The 17336-nt window shown below is 45.6% G+C and overlaps 1 protein-coding gene across 1 annotated transcript in view; it reads left to right on the top strand.

The window, feature by feature from the left end:
• PFKP (phosphofructokinase, platelet) overlaps window positions 1–17336 on the top strand; it is a gene marked incomplete in the record, with an annotated part of 76401 nt that overhangs the window by 3392 nt on the left and 55673 nt on the right. The window contains 1 exon segment of the mRNA XM_027775363.1: window positions 11948–12021. Within this exon segment, the coding sequence (XP_027631164.1) occupies window positions 11948–12021 (74 nt within the window).

Below are 17336 nucleotides of genomic sequence, written 5' to 3'. Positions count from 1 at the left end.
CGCAGCTCCCCTCTCCCAGTCAGCCTTCCCGTCCCACGCACCCATCCACGACCCGCCGTGGACTAAAACGGCTGGGTCCCCGCGGCGCACTGCTGACTCGCCCCCCCCACGCGGCGCGGGCGTGGCCCGACTGCTGCATTGCGGACTGCGCGAGGGGCGCGCGGGGGTCCCTGCCCGCGTGGCCGCGGCCTCCCGGGACGCATCACGTCGCTGGGAGATTTTGTTAAAGGTGTTCCTCCACTCTGCTCTCATCTCCTGCCATCTCCCGGCTTGTGACCAAACTGAAAACTGAACTGGGTCACCAGGCCTTCCCCTGGACGGGGAAAACCAGGAAGCGGGGACTCCAGGACGTCCCCAGCGCTCGGGGACCCAACTCCAGGGTTCCCCCCTCCCACCCCCACCCCACACACACACTCCCAGTGAGGCTGATTTCACGGAGGAGGGGACCTGAACCCGGGGCATTTGGACGCGGTCGTGCTTAGAGAATCTTTAAAATTCTGAAGGAGGGTGGCTCGCTCAGCGGCAGGCACGCACGTGCGGGTGCTGGGGTTCCCAGACGGTGGGGTGCCCTAGTCCAGGTACATTCCTATTACAGCAGAGCCCACCCCGGAAAGCCCATCAGTGCCTCTCTGGCCAATGCGACCTTGGAGCCTTAAAGATCGCAGACTGGAGGCAGGTTCCTCACCGGGTTTTGCTTTTTATTTCCCTCGATCCCCCTGCCCCGGTGAGTTGAAAGGCTCGATGCCTCGTTTCCTCCTGTTTGCAGACCACAAACCATAGAGGGGTGTTCAGGTGAGAGGCCAGGTACCCTAGCCTTCTGCCCACGCTGCGGGCGACCTTCTCTTCGCCCTTGAACCGGGCGGGGCCGGCGCGGATTCGGCAGGTCGGTTTTTTTTCCCGCCCCCCCCCGCGGGCGCCTACGTGATGCCCAGCCAGTCGCCTCCCGTGCGCCCTTGGCCCCAGACACCCATCGTGGGCGCAGCATCCCCACAGCCGAGCGTCGGCTGCGGGATCGTGGGAAGCCGGCGCTGCCTGGTTCCCTGGTGAGACCCTCCTGGTTCCTTTAAAGGGCAAGACCACAGAGACAGACAGTCACGGTCTTCACCAACTGGCCCGTCTTCCGGCCTCCAGAAAGCATGGTGGCTCTGAGACAGACAGTCACGGTCTTCACCAACTTGCCAGTCTTCTGGCCTCCAGAAAGCATGGTGGCTCCGTCTTAGTGTTCTAGTAAAGTGATCTCCAGGATAAACGTCCTTCCTGGAGGGCTGGTTTCTCAGAGAAAGTGTCATATAGCAAAGTCCAGGATTGGAACTATAAAAGCGAAATAGGAAAAAACGTTGCCTGAGTTACGTAACTGTCCAAAGTGAAAAGGGAATAGAACCCTCGCGGAATTGGGATAGGACCTAGCCAACGTGGCTGCTCAGTCAAAATCAAGGGGCTTCCAAGGCATGCGCGTCCAGAGACCTCATGCTAGGACGGAGTAGGAAGCCCTTGTGTGATACCATCCAGGGTCACAAAAGAAACTGTTGGCACAGGAAGAGGAACTGGGCTCTGTTAGCCACCAGGGCTGCAAGGGCAGGGTTTCAAGGTTGTTTTAAAACTAAGGTGTTGTATCTGTTGAAAAAATACTTATGGATCATTTATTTGAATTCCTGTCCCCAAAGTATGCTGAAATATACTTAGTGCTTTCTGCCCAAGCACGCGAGATAATGGTGCAATTGGCAGAATCACCATCTTCTCTGTTACTTACCCTGGTTCTGCTGCTTGTGAGGAATTATTAATATAAAGACGAGTGGGGGGCGGCAGTTGACTGATGGTTAAGGTCCTGGAATCCTATGGCTGACTGTGCTTAGGATCCCAGACCTCGTGGCTTGCTTTCTCACTTTTTCTCTCGCTTTGGCTTCCTGGCAAGCACATGTGGCCTATAGCAAATTAAAAAATAATAATAATGGGGCCAGCAGGTGGCATGGTGGTTAAGGCTCTGGATTTCCACATGGCTACCACAGTTCAAGTCCCAAACCTGGTGGCTTGCTTTCTCACTTTTCCCTTTCTCTATGGTGGGCACACATGCCCTATTGGAAGTTAAAATAATAATAAATAAAATTAAGTAAATAAATTTTCAAAAATAATAATAAAATTAATTCTTTTAGAAAAGATCAGAAGTGCATGCTTTTTCTCATAGTGGAAAAGTACACATTGAAATCTGGTATTGTGGGGACCAGCAGTTGGCATAATGGCTATGTCACTGGACTCCCATGTAGTCAACCGCAGTTTGAGTCCCGGACCCGGTGGCTTAAACTCACACTGGGCGTGTGTGCATGCATGCCCAAGATCCCAAGAGGAGAATGGAGGAGAAGGGATTGTGGCGTGACCATACCCCTGGGGGGGTGATTTCTTGCTTTCTGTCTCTCTGTTTCTCTCTGTTTTTTGTTTGTTTGTTTGTTTGGCAAGTGCACGCTTCCTGCAGCAAAAACCTCTTCAAAATAAAAAAGAAATCTGGCATTATGGGGGAATATTGAGTAATTAGTTTAGAGCCAGGTGGTTAATGGGAAATGGCTCTCTAGGTCAGTAGGTAGCATCAAGTAGGATAGCCTCATGCTCTAAGGTGTCACACACCCAGGCTGTCCTAGGGACCCAGCTGTGACCTGTTGTCTGGGCACTCTGTCTATAGAGCTTAAGCTGCCCACTGAGTTTTTTCTCAGACTCTGTGTCAACTCCTATTAACAGCGATACTATTTTGGACCTCTCCGAAGCCCTTGGATACATTTCTTTCTGAGGAATTTCCTCTTGAGATGTGCTTGGATGGCCTCATTTTAGCAGCAAGAGATTTATAAACCTTTAGGATATTCCTTGAAATGGTATTTAGTGTATCCCAGTTCTTTTAACATTTTTATCTTGATCCTAAATTATATTAGCACTTACATTTTCCTGAAAGAATAATTTTGCTCGTATTTAGATATCTAGGAGAACACATGCAAGTCCTCATTTTAAGGTAATGTAATAATCAGATATAAAAATGATGGTAAAATTCCATGTTTTGTATAATAAGAGCCTTATAATTCCTACCTCCAGCCCAATTACATGGCTCCAAGATAGATTTTTCTTCATTGCAGAGGTGATAAGAAAGAGCCACTAGCAGATAAGTAAGATAGGAGAGATCCTGATGGTCATGTGTGGTTGTGGCAAGGTGTAACCCAAGCTCTGCTAGATCGAATCCCAAATATTCTAACTAAACAAGGCTTTCCTGGTGAGGCAGTACAGTCTAGTTAATGCTCAAGAGGGTGGAAAGGGCCAGCCACAGCAGCAGAGCAGAATTGCCATGGCCATGTGGGAAGGTCCTGGGTTTGCATCCCGAGGTCTCCCTGTACACACTGGTGTGTGCCTGTGAGCCTGGCTGGCTGAGACTGGGCACGGGACATGGTATGAAGACCCTCCTGGGGTGCCTGTCTGTTTCTCTATGTGTCTGTCTCTCATGGAAAAATGAATAGATTAATAAACTTAAGGGAAAAAGGGAGCAAAGCCCAGCTTACTCAGACCTGTACAGATAATCTCTGGGCAGTTTTAGTAGTATAACAGAAAAATGCCTTCTTTTTTTTTAACAAATCATGATGACTAAAACAATGTAATGAAACACTTGATCCCAATGTGATGTAGTGCTTTTTTCCCCCCAGTGGAATTTATATTACACAGTTATAAAATAAAACTGAAACTCTCCCATCTGTATTGCAGATATCCCAGTCCTAGCATTAAGGAAGAGTATTTCTAAGGGTTTTTTTTTTTTTTTTCCTCATCCTTTGGCTAGCTTCTGTTCTCACAAGGAATGTATACAAATTCAAATAGATCTTCAGTTTAGCCTAAAATAAATATCACATTGCTAGACAGACTGGATTACCATGACTAAGTCCCCCCCCACCCCCCAGCAATACTGTGTACACACCAAAAATGACTCATTGTCCTAGATACAGGTTGTGGTTTATTCCGGGCCTGGTGCATGGTGGAGCTAGGAATGCTGGGAAGTCAGTGAATCTTTGGGGAAAGGTGGTTAAGTAAGTTGAGAAAATTCGCCTGGGGCAAGGTGAACAATACAGTATCTACAGAGTGTCCACATCGATTGTCTATGAATAGGTCTTTCCAATCAGAGGGAGAATAACTAGCATTTAGAGACCCCTCTTGTAGAGGCACTAAGTGCTGCTGGGTTTTGACTTCTCCCCATTTTACATATGAGCAGGGGAAGCCCCTGGATGAACTGGCTTCCCTGAGCTCTCAGAGCTCGGAGGTGGGGCCAGGCCATGTGGCTGCAGTGGTACATGTGTCTGTTCGCCCTGTACTGCCAGCACCAGACAGTGCATGCCTCTTGGCAGGTGCTCCTGCGTTTGCCAACTGTCTTCTGCCTGGGATCTCCACCAAGGAGGCAGCAGTTTACTAGAAATTCGAGCTCTCTTCTTTTTTCCATAAGGTCGTTTAGATAAATTCTCAGCATTTAAAAATCAACTTTTTGTCCTCAGAATAGTATGTATATACTACTAATACTTTAAGATGAAACATTCTTAAAGAATTATTTTATTTAACTTTATTTATTTTAATTTGACCAGAGAGGGACAGAGCGAGAGAAAGTGAAAAAGCAAGCCACCAGGTCTGGGATTCGAACTGCAGTCAGCCGTCTATGAGTCCGTTGCCCCTAACCACCACGCTACCTGTCGGCCCCTAAGATTACAATTTTAAAGTGTAGTTCAGAAGGTTTTATAGAGGCGATAAGTTGGTTCTTCCATCCAGCACATATTTATTGAGTCGCAGGTGAGAGTCCTGAAGGGTTTCCTCAGTGGTCAGAGCTTTGTGTGCCTAAGAGTTCATTAAGATGAAAAGTGGAGAGCTATGGGCACCTCACTTCACAGCTGTGGCATCCCTCACTGCCCTGGAACTCTGTGCATCGACATTCTTTAATGTTAATTAAAAATATGTTAATTCTTTAACATATTTTCAATGTAAAATGCAGTGGTTAATTTAGCAAGAGATATTGGGTCTAGGAGGCAGTATGATAGGATCATAGTGAAACCCCATCCTGCAGTGAACAATTTGTGCAATTGCATCATTTTCTGTGAATGAATATATCTTTGTGTGACATAGTCACATAATCCTTAGAAGCTAGAGAATTTATCATCTTAAAAAATGATTTGATTACACAAAAGTTCTTTGCCAATGACTCCAACCTTTTATCAGGAAGAATTAGAACAAAATAAACTCTTAACAGTCCACTCTGCCTTCCCAATCAATTAAAATTAGATAGCTAAAGATAAGGAAGCAACAGTTTAAGGGCAAACATCAAGATACAAAATTGCCCATCCACTACAATTGCAATGATGTTAAAAATATGTTTTGAATAAAGAATAGATGACTATGTTCAAGAAACAGTTGAGTCAGTTTTTGAGTTACTCTTTTAGACAAGCTTTGCTGCCGTTGTGTTTTTATTTATTACAAAGTGTCTTCAGGAGGTGCCAGAGTCTCCTCCCATTCCTCTGTTCTGTGCGTCACCACCGTGTACTCTGGAATTACAGTAATTGTACTTGTCAGGTGTAAGAAGCAGTAAAACACGTGGCTGAACAGTGCACTGAGACCTAGGGACCTATTTATAGGTCCTAGCTCCACCGTCTACTAGTAGTGTGACAGGCGCTTGAGTTTTGCTTGTTTGCAAAAATGAAGCAATTGGAGTCACTCAATCTCTCTCCTTTCTCCCCTCCCATCTTTCCCAATCCTCATCTTCAATGAAATTCTTCAAGCAAATGTAAAGTGAGTAAAAGAGAAAAGGGATATTTGTGCCTCGGTCAGTTCTGCCCAGAAGGCACAGTAGCCAGCCACTCCACTAATGTGCTTTTTTTTTAGCCATTAAGGGTTGCTGATTATGTAGGTCTGTCTAGATGAGTCCCAAGAATCACCCTTGAAAATGCCAGCCTGCTGGTCCTTCTGGTGGGCTGTGGGCCACACTGAGTCCAGAGCCAAAAGAGTGATTTTCAAGCCCAGGCAGATTAGTTCCCTAGAGATTCCTTCAACATGAGACCATCGTTATAGCTTTGTATTATGATGATTATTATGATGATTATGATGATTATGATGATTATCTTGTCCATGACTAGGATTTTGTCTTAGATTCATTGATACAGGACCCCTTATCTAAAAGTGTGTGTGTAAGTGATCTGATCAGTTTTCTAATTAGACAATGATTGAAAGGGGGTCCCGGGCAGTCGTTCCTTCTTATATTCCAGGTCTGGCTTGATATTGCTGGATTTTGTACTCATCACATACATTCACAGGTCACCTTCTGTATGTCCAAGCTTGCTTGATGCAGACCCACAGTGACCCTTCTGTCCACGAATTCCCACTGACCTGATATGTCCTGATGTGTTACAGCCAGGGATGCTGAGAGCCGAGAAGGAAACAATTCTGAGAAAAAGCACTCTTGTTTATGGAGGAGCCCAGGGAAGCCTCTGGTCAGGGACCTTTGACCTGACCCCAACAAAAGGGAGGGGCCAGCAGGGGGCAGCCAGAGAAGGCAGGAAGTGGAAGCCTGCAGGCACCAGGGGAGGACATGGTCTGGGTGAGGTCCTGGAGAGCTGTCAGTCAGGTGAGGACTTTGGCTCTTCCTTGTATGAGCTGGGAAGCCGCAAAGGAGTGACTGGCTGGGCTGATAAGGGCACATTTTTCCGTGGAGAGGAGAGGAAAGGAGGCCCGGAGTCCAAGAGGTTGAGTTTGGGGTCTCATGAGGAGCAGGAGCACCCGCCCAGGGAGTGGAGCTGCTGCTGAGGCTGTTCACTGCCCACAGTCACTTCCTTGTGGAGGAGTCAGACGGTCTTGAGTCTGGCAGGGTGTGCAGTGGATAAGAGCTCGTGTGCCGCAGGGAGGAGCCCAGAGTGTGCGAGCGGAGACAGATTCAATTAAACTAGGTTGCAAAGGGTTTTGTTTTTTTCTTTTTTTGACAGTATCTGTGTTGCCCAGGGCAGCCTTGAGCTGGCAATCTTCCTGTCTCAGCCTCCAGAATCACTAGGATTCCAGGTGCACACTGCCATGCTCAGCCTTTAGGTTGGATCTGCAATCAAACCTGGGCCTCCCATGTGTCCCTTGCCTGTGGAGCACAATAACTTATTATGTACCAGAGTAGTTTAGCCTCATGAAGGCATAGTCTTTAAAGCAGAGTTTAGAATAGTAAGAAAGAAAGAGAGAGAGAGAGAGAAACCAGGAAAAAAAGATCAATAGGAAATAAATTCCATTGTGGTACCTGCAATGGAGCGTTCAACCTTTAATGAGGAGCTTTGTATAGATCAGTGTGGCAGGGTGTACACAATACATCAAGTACTGAAGACTGCAGTGTAGCTCTTCCTGATAGGAATGAGTCTTATATTAGTAACCTACACTATATACATACTTTAAAAACATCCCGTTGCCACATTTAAACAAAGTAAAAGATAGACCAGGGGTGGCAAAATGGTAATGCACCTGGAACAAGATGGAAAATACTGTCAGTTTGCATCCCAGGACCTCGCTGCACACACACACCAGAAATCTATTGCTTTTTTGATAACATAGGACAGAAAAGGATGAACCCAAGTTATTTCATTAGAATCAATGTATTTCCCTTTTTTTTTTTTTAATACTTTCAATTTATATGTTCTCAGGACAGGATCTCAGGAAGCACTTGTGAATTGAGAAGCCCATTTCAGAATAGCTAGTAAATAAGGCTTTCTATACTTTCTTGATAGGTCCTGTGACAGGCACAAGACAGACTCTGACCCCAACGAAGACATTATCTTAGTGACTGCCTCACCTGCACTGTAGTTTAGCGAGACTCAAACACATACTGTTAAGAAAATAACGTAGGCCCAGAACAGGTAGGGGTATGCTGCTGAAAAGTACTGGGTCCCCACGGGAGGCCTGGGTTTAGTTCCGTGGTCCACCCGAACATGCCAAGAATGCCAACATACCTGTGACCCCTGCAGGGCTGTGAGGAGAATCTTGACATGATGAGACCCTGTCAAAGGTAGCTGCCTGTCTATATGTGTGTGTATGTCTCTCTGTCTCTCTCTCTCTGTATCTCTCAAGAAATAAACTTTAAAACCAATTTAATAATCTGTCATTTCTCTTTTATTTAACTTTATTTATTTATTTATTTAAATTTGACCAGAGGAGAAGAGAAAGAGAGAGAGAGAGACAGCAGCCGCCAGGTCCAGGTACTTAAACCGTGGTTGGCCATATGAGAGTCCAGAGCCCTTAAGCACCACACCACCTGCTGGCCCAATAATCTGTTGTTTCTATTGCACTTAGAGTATTATCACATATTTCCCACTCAGCTGCTTTCTAATTATCTCAAAGTTTGTTTATTTTTGGTCCCCATAACAGGATTATCCCTTCCTTGAGGACTGGGACCCAGGAGTGGATTTTTAAAAATTATGAACAGGTTATTTTGAAATATTCAGCTTCTTGCTTGGTAGTAGGATTACATTTTCCCACAGAAATACTTGGGAACATTTTTTCTATTCCCAAGCAAGGGTACCAAAACTCAAATGACTTAGCCTAACAATGCCTGAGCTACTGTATTATAAACAGAAGCTTCGGTATTGCGTAACAGACTGTGTGACTCCCTGCTTTTGAATGGTTAGTGGCTGAGTTGCCCAAGGACAGCCCTCAGCAAAAGGATAAAACACTCAGTGTCCATGCTTGGGATGGTGAAATCCTGAATTGCGAGCATCTGTGCTTGCCCCCAGTTATGTGAGTAACACAAAAACTGGCTTATGTCTCCTTTTGCTTTTTTGTCCTCCAGTTTCCCTTTCCCTGTTAACCCTTGGCAGAATGTTCTTGGGGCCTGTCTCTCTCAGGCTTTAACGTACAGGGTCTGGCATGAGGCAGCAATGTGCAGGCCTGACTATACACCAATTCAAAGGAAGAGCTTAAAAGCTAAATAGGCTCCACTTGAAGCAATTCAATAAAAAGTTGGCCCCAGCAGGTGTTTTACTTAAAAATTCTCTTTGGTAGGGACCAGCAGATGGTGTGGTGGTTGTATTGCAGGACTTCCACATGGCCAACGGCAGTTCGAGTCCCAGCCTGGTGGCTTCCTTTCTCACTTTCTGTCTCTCCCTCTGGTGAATGCACATGCCCTATAGCAAACTTAAAAATAACAAGTAAGACTACATAGATATTTTTAAAAATTCTCTTTGGTAATTCTAACACAGGGTCATTGTAACAAAGAAATTAGGACGTCTTTCAAGTTATAATAAAGTAAGATGGATTTAAATGCAGTTCCACCGTTCATTAATTTTATTACCTTTGTCTAATCAACTTATCCCCTCTGAGCTTCAGCTTCCTCCAGGGAGGTATCAGGACCCCAGCTGCTCCCTGTGAGAATTCACCAGCTGCTCAGGCACTCTGGCTGAGAGTGCTGGAAGGAAGATTCCTCCCAGCTTACCAGGTCAAAAGCCAACAGATCCTGAGCTGAAGGGGGAAAAAAAGGCAACTCTAATTTATAAAACAATGAAAGCCCTAGGGCTTAGAGCTCTGCTGCTTCCTTTTCTTTTTTTTTTCTTCCTCTCCCTCCCTACCCTCCCCCCCCACCCCTGCATGTATGCTAGCCAGAAACAGAGAAGGAAAGAGAAATCACCCCCCATGGGGGATGACCGTGCAACAGTCCTTTCTCCTCCATTTCTCTCTTAGAATTTTGAGCATGTACACACATGCACCTGGCATGGTTTTCAAGCTGCCAGGTCCGAGACTATAAATAGTGGTCCACCCTGCTCCTTAACTACCACACTATCTGCCGGAGCTGTGCTTCTGAGGGAGTAGTTGCCCTTCATATCGGAATTTGTTAGAAATGCAAAGTATCTGGCTCTTGCTCCCAACCTGAGAAACCCTGGGGGTAGGCTTTGTAGTGTTTGAGCAAGCCCCTGAGGGACTGCTGCAAGCTGAGAGTGATGTCTGCTGTCTGGTAATCCTGCTAGTTCTAGTCAGTTGAGGCAGAGGATTCCCAGGAGCCCTGGGTGGCCTTCAGGCAGGGAGGCTGGCCTGAGGTGTATGGCTTCTGGGACAGAGGTTGGAGTTGGAGAGTGTTTTCACTGTGTGTGGGAGTCTCCTGGGACCAGCGTCTGTATCCTGTCTCACTTTTAACAGTTTCATTCCTCTGCTGTCTCTTTTCTACTTACATTTTCTAAAATCTAAAAATTTGTTTTCTTTTATCATTTCAGCCCCCGGGGAAATTAGGCCTTCAGAGAGGAGAGGAAACAAGAAGGGCCAAGGGTCATATGTTAAGCCTGTTTCTTTAGCCACTGGTGTTTAGGTTAGGCCTAGTTTAGATGTTCAGTGGTTACCTCATCCACTACAGTGACCATGAAGTCCCAGAACCACAGAGTCTGAAGGAACCATGAAAATCTGCTTTTATCCATATGGTTAAGTCTAAGGGTGGAGGCACACCAGACCCTGGCCACTGGAACAAAGCTCATACAGGTGCGAGTGCAAGGGAGCGGGCAGTTCCATCCTATCTGGAATAAAAAGGTCAGGTGAGGGAGATGCCGTGAATTCTTCCTGGAGGTGCAGGAAGAAGAATTCCTGGAGGTGCTGGAGCTGAGTAGGAGGGCACCAGGGCTGATTTGAAGGTATCTAGGGTCAAGACCCTGAAGGAGAGTCCCCCTAAGGAGCCTGAGTCTTCCTCCCCCAGGCCCTGGAAATCCAGGAAGGAGCAGGGCCCATTTGTGCATTAGAAGAGAATGTGAATATTGGTCATTTAAAACTCTTTGTGTAATAAACTAGGTTCAGGGCCACAGGTGGCGAGATGGTTAAGACACTGGCCCACTGTGCAGTTTGAGTCCAGATCTGGCAGCTTGAAAACTCTGGGTGTGTGTGTGTGTGTGTGTGTGTGTGTGTGTGTGTGAAGAGAGAAAAAGAGGGAAAGTGAGAAATCATCCCCCAGAGGGCAGGACCATGTCACGATCTCTTCTCCTTTCTCCTTTTGGGGTATCCGTGAACAGTTCCGTAGAGCGCTCAGGTATTCTTCACTCTGAGGCTGCAGAACAGCTTCTTTCTGGACGTGGCCCTCATTTGTTTTCATTTCTCTCCTGATGCACCTTGGCTGGTTGGCCGAGACTGGTTGAGAATGCCCCAGTTCTCAACCAAGAGTTCCATCCCACAAATACGATTTCTGCTTCCACAGAAGGGCCCTCAGGAGAAAGGAAAACTGAGTCTGATGAACTTGCCCAATGAAACATTGCATCATCCTGCTCACCATTTCTTTAAATTGTAGAAAATGTCCTTGGTTTGTCTTGGTTAGGTATGACAATTCATAGTTTATATGATGGATTTAGTTTATATGTTGGGTTTAGTTTATTTTTTCTTCTAATAAATTGCATGATTTGTTTTATATTTAAGGCCATTGCCTAATATATATATTTTTTTTCCACACTGGTAAAACCGTAGTTCTCTTCAAACTACAGACCTATTGTCTTTTTCTTCATTGTTTTATTTGATTTTGCCTAATTATAAATATTGGGCCATCTGCAAAAGTCACGATGGATTCTCGCATAGGGCAACATAGAAAAATGTGACTTTTCGGATGACCCAATAAAAATACCTGTTCTCTATGTTGTTTTGCAATTGGGCAGAGGTGTTAAACATTCTTCCCAAGTTGGGGCGGTGATTTTCTGAACAGAAGTGCGCTGGGCTCTTTGAGGAGAGCACTCAACTGTAGATGAACCTTCTACATGCCAGCCCTCATGCTTCATATTTGCTATTTCTCATTTTAATTCTTACCCTAATCCCGGGGTGGGGGTGGGGGGCAGATGTAGTACCTATTTCTTGTATTAGGAAATTGAGGCATAGGAGAGGTTATCCGTTCACCTGTGGTCAAGATTAACTAATGGCAGGGCCAGAACTTCCACACCCTCAGGCCAGTGAGTAACGACTATTCTTCCTCTTGCAGGTATGAATGCAGCTGTCCGCGCTGTGGTGCGCATGGGGATATACGTGGGGGCCAAGGTGTACTTTATATACGAGGTCAGTGTCTGCTTCCCGTTCCTTGTTTCTCTGGCTCTCTGGCCCTGTGGTCACCAGAGCTATCCCACCTGCACAGCCGGAAAGGCAGGCAGTAGTTGCGATCAGGAGAGCCCGAGCCAGGGGAGCCAGGGATGTCCGCACTGGAGGCTGTGCTCTCTGTCTCAGCAAACACCTGGCCATGTGGTTTGTGTTAAGGAGCAGGGGGAGAAAGGAGGTGAAATGGAACACCAAAAACCTCTTTGTCCTCAAACTTCCTGGCCCTGATTTATAGTATCAACATGGCAAATCCGTTGTATTTTTGGTAGCTCTCATTCCTGTAGAAGTGATGCATTCTTTTTCAGTGCAAGCTCAATTTGAATAAACCTTAAGGCAAATGGAGGGGTAACAGCCCCTCAGAGTTTTTCTTCCTTGATATAAACCCCAACCATCTTGACAATATCCATTTCAAAGAGGAGGCTGCAAGCCCACAGCAGGGACAGCTCCCCATCAGCTACCCTTGAGGTCCTGGCAACTGAGGAATGTTTGGAAAGAAAGCATCAATTAGTTGGAATGATAGTATTTCTTCAAAGAACTATTAGAAAAATAATATTTAATTTTTAAAATTTGGAAAACCTAATACAGCTTTAAAAATGAGAAGGAGGGGCTCAGACACAGTGGCACAGGTGAGAAGGTGCCACCACACAAGTCAGGGCCACAGGCAAGACTTGGGTTTGGATCCTGGATCAACCTAAATATGGGCTGGGTGGGTAGTGCACGCCTGTAATCTTAGCTAACCGGGAGCCTGGGGCAGGAGGATCGCTATTACAGGACCCTGTCAAAAGTAGCAATCTCTCCCTTTTTCCCTTCTCTTTCTCCTCCTGTGGGTGTGCTCATTCTCTCTCACATAGAAAGAAAACAAGAATTTTCTTAATCACTTCATTCTTCCCAAATCACTTAGTGTTCTAATCTGACTCCTTTTGGTATTATATATGTAAAAGATTGGAAGGAAATATGTACCTTCTTAACAATACAGTAAATATATTTCGTATTTTATGTTTTTTACCTACCATTGTATTACAGCTGTTTTCTATTCTCTGGGTATATTCCCTAGATGTTGCTGTAAACATCTACACCATGTTCCATCCAGTTGGGAGTCCTCATTTACCTGAGCCTTTACATATTCCACCATTCCCACATGCCTGGACTACTTAGGCTATTCCCACTTTTCAGTTATCATAACTCTGCAAGAGCCATATGACAGGGACCAGCAGTTAGCGTAATGGCTATGTCGCTGGACTCCCACGTAGTCGACTGCGGTTCGAGTCCCAGACCCGGTGGCTTAAACTCACACCAGGCGCGTGTGTGTATGTGCCCAAGATCCTGAGAGGAGAAGGGAGGAGAAGGGATTGCTGCATGACCATCCCCCCCCGGGGGGGGGTGATTTCTCTCTTTCTGTCTCTCTGTCTCTGTCTCTCTCTCTCTCTCTCTCTCTCTCTCTCTCTGTCTGGCGAGCGAACGCTCCCTATAGCAAAAATCCTCTCAAAAAAAAAAAAAAAGAGCCATATGACATACAAAGCTATTTAGTGTTTTTTATTGTTACCCTGATCCCAAAATATGGCACCGAGTGGGTTAAAGGGGTAGTCATTGTAATGGATTATGATGTGTCTTGCCAAAGTGATTTCTGAAACTTGTTCCAACCCTCCCCCCCCACTGACTCCCCCGAAGCCATGCCCAGGAGGAGGACTGGCACCAGACTGCACCAATTACATGTATGGCTGCATTCTTTGACTCCTGAGAGCTGGCGTGGATTCCCGTGTTTCTCTGCAAAGCAATTTTCCTCTTTTGTGAAGTGGCTGCTCATATTCTTTGCTCATTTGTGTGTATCACCATTTGTTTATCGTTTGCTGGAAAGAGGGTTTTTCCCACTGTTTTGGTATGTCATTTTTAATTGTGGTGTTGTCATTTTGGGTTTGTATTTATCTGATTTGAGCGATTTTGCTTCCAACCCTAGCAATCCTGGATCATTGTTTTATCATTTTATCATTGGATCTTTTTAAGGTCAGATTGCCCTCGTGAGTTTCCATTTTTGGGTTGCAGCCCTGGTGGCTGCTGTCCCCTGTTCAGTGATGTGGAATGAGCACATTAGGCTCAATGCCACGCTTGGTTTTTTTACCTCCTCCCTTTCTCCTCCCTTTTAATCCTGCAGAAACATTTCTAGAAAAGTCTTTCTCCTCGACTTGTTTATGATTTTTTTCCCTGCTAATGCTGTACAAGGTGCATTTACATGTGGGCTTAGTTCACTCTGACTTTTTTTTTTTTTTGGTCACTGTTGTTTTTTGAAAGGGGGTGATATTCTGCCTCAAACCTTTCAGAGAACACCACGCCCCAGCCTGAAGGCAATTCCTAATATGGGGTTGGAGCATCCTCAGATGAGATTTTTCTGTTATGCTTAACAAAATGTTGTCAAATTCACTGAAGACATGGAGTCTGCGGAATGTCCCTGTGACTGCATGGCCTCCTGCAGTTTTCGTTGTCCCTCATGATGTCCTTTTGCATATGGAGCCTGTGATCCTTCAGGGCAGTGACTGCCTTGATCCTCACAGGGACTTTGTGGGTGCAGGATGGTGGGAAGCCAGTTATTGCAGCCACTTCATGGAGTTATGGCCTCCTTGTAGATGGATCACTTTGTGTGACTATTTGTCACTTTCAGGGCTGGAAAGAGACCTCACCCTACCAACTCTCATCCTCTGAGTTACCCCTAGGGATATTTGCTGATATCTGGAGACATTTTTATTGGAGACCTTTAATGGAGGGAAGAATTACTCCTGGCATCTAATGGGCAGAGACCAGAGACATTGCCCAATATCCTACACTGGACAGAACACCCTCCACCACAAAGAATTATCTGACATCAAATGTCCACAAGGCCAAGGTGGAGAAACCCTGCATTAAACTCAGGGCCAAGTCTGTATTTGGCTTTGACTTGCATGGTGTCAGTCAGGGAGGGGAATAAAGGGTGGTGAGGCTGATGAGTGTGTTAAGTGTTCAATTTTTGATATGATAGCTGGTCAACTTTAAGTAGCCTTCCTCGTATTAAGGGTTTTGTTTTGGGAGCTGTCATTAGGGGTCTTTGTTTTTGTTTTGGGGGATTTTTTTTTTCCTGCTCCTTGTGTCCTATAGTTATCTAGCCATTTAGATAGATTTAGATATACCAAACTTGTCACATTTCAAAATTAAGAAATTAATATAGAACACAGCTCCTAAGCCTACATCTGAGAAGATTTGGGTGCTTTTTTGTGATAAACCAGCTTTGTTCTGTCACCAGACTAAGAAAGTAGAATCTCTGTGACACACCTTGCTCTATAGGTAGCAAAGATACAAACTCTTCATGGTCATCACGGGGCTGCAGATGCCACCTGCTCTCTGACAGGGTGGGGAAGGGGAAAGTTGGCTGGTGTGAGCTCCTCTTCCTGCCTCTTCCCTCAGCCTCACTCTAAGTAGAACTCATTTCCTCTAAGGACATTCCAAGGAATTTCTGCAGTTCCTCCATGACGATGTTGCCAAAGAGCGTATTTGTGTGCAAGTACTGTTTTAGGACTAGTCTAATGTTCATAAATGTTCTGTTCGTAATTGACACCTTAGAGGACTTCAGCAAGCATAGCTGGACGCAGTGCTTATGGCTTTTGGTATAAAGAATGATCAGGCTTTTGAAATTCTGTCTTCCTGAGGAGAATGGGAACAAATGGGACTGGCTCCTTCATCTGACTGAAGAATGATAGGATGCTTCTCATGATACCCCTTCCTACCACCACCCGCCCCCCCCCACACACACACAGAAAAGAGAAATCCTAATGTGTAGTTCTTCTTCTGATAACTTGTTTAACTTTCTTTAGGTTTTTACCATAGGGAACAGACACTGGCTGAAGAAACATAAATTCTCAGTCCCATCTCAGACCAAGGTGACTTTGCACATGTAGTAGGCTCTTTGCCTCGGTGGCAAAAAATATGATCTGACTGAAGTTGAATCAATTTGAGGTATTGCTCTCTCTCCAGTAGAGAAGTAAAAATCCTGTTTCGGTAATTCTAAAAAAAAAAGAACCTAAAATCTGCAATTTTTTTTCCATTAGACCATAAAGCCCTTGCTGACCTGGAACAAGGCTATGGACCAAGCTGTTCCCTTGGTCTACTCTCCAGGTCTACACGTTGGACCTGGTGTGTAGCCTCTACCTTCCTCTACAGAGAGAGTTTGACATAGTACACTCCTTAAGGCCCCAAGTTCCATGTGTAATAACATCCATACTGTATTTTTGTTTTTATAATTTGCCAGAGGGTGCTTGTACTCACCAGAGGGGGAGAGAGGGCGAGAACAGTAAAGTGAGAAAGCAGCCCCCATGGGGAATGGTCCTACCATAATCTCTTCTCCATTTTTCCCTCCTCTTGAGATTTTGGACTGGCATATTTCTCAGGCTGCAAGGTCTAGGACTTGAACCACACAATTGGCTCTGTGGAAACCAGCTGCCTTAACCACCATGCAACAGGCTGGTCCTATACTGAATTTTTTGAAAAAACTGTGTCTATGTATTACTTTATGAACAAGAGGGAAAAAAAGCGAGAGACAAAGATAATGAGACAGCACCCCATCAGGGTACCTGGCACTGTGACCCGTTACCAGCTTCAGCCACCCTAGATCATGGGCACACCTGGGCCCCGTGTAATCAAGGAAGTCTCTAGATGCAAATGCAGAACTTCCTTATGTGGGTCAGCCTCACCGAACATCTCGTCTTATTGCTATACTACTGTCTGACCTCCATACTGCTTGTTAAAATCCCCAAATTTATGAGTCTGGCATACTTCTCGCTTCCAAGGGTTGGGTAGGTGGATTACTATAACCCCTAACCCTTCGGTAACACGTAACCTGGTTACTGTCCATGAATTGATTTACCTTTCAGTCCTGGGTCCTCACCTGTTCAATGAAGATGATATTTGCCCTCCTGCCTCTCTGTTAGGATACACTTGGAAAAGTTTTGAGCACTAACAGGGCAGGGGGCTGTTTGACCACTTGTTAGGGGACAAGGTATACATGGCTTTGACACCATCGATTTTTGGCCAGGCACAGACTCAGGGTCCTTAAATGAAGTCATTTATTCACAGACCTGCTCGGAACTGTACAAGCTCAACTGTCTCCTTGCTCTACGGACCAGGTCATGCCCTCAGAGGAAGACTTCTTTTTCAACCTTAGAGCTTTGACATTTGGGGCTAGGCTATGCTTGGATGGGGGTGGGACTTGTGGACTATGGACTGTTGAGTAGTATCTTTACTCCTACCCACCAGATGTC

This window comes from Tupaia chinensis, unplaced genomic scaffold (genome assembly GCF_000334495.1).
Source record: "Tupaia chinensis unplaced genomic scaffold, TupChi_1.0 Scaffold000052_1, whole genome shotgun sequence".
NCBI classification, from domain to species: Eukaryota; Metazoa; Chordata; class Mammalia; order Scandentia; family Tupaiidae; genus Tupaia; species Tupaia belangeri.
The sequence above is the reverse complement of the archived record's forward strand: the minus strand, read 5'-3'. Positions and strand labels throughout refer to the sequence as shown.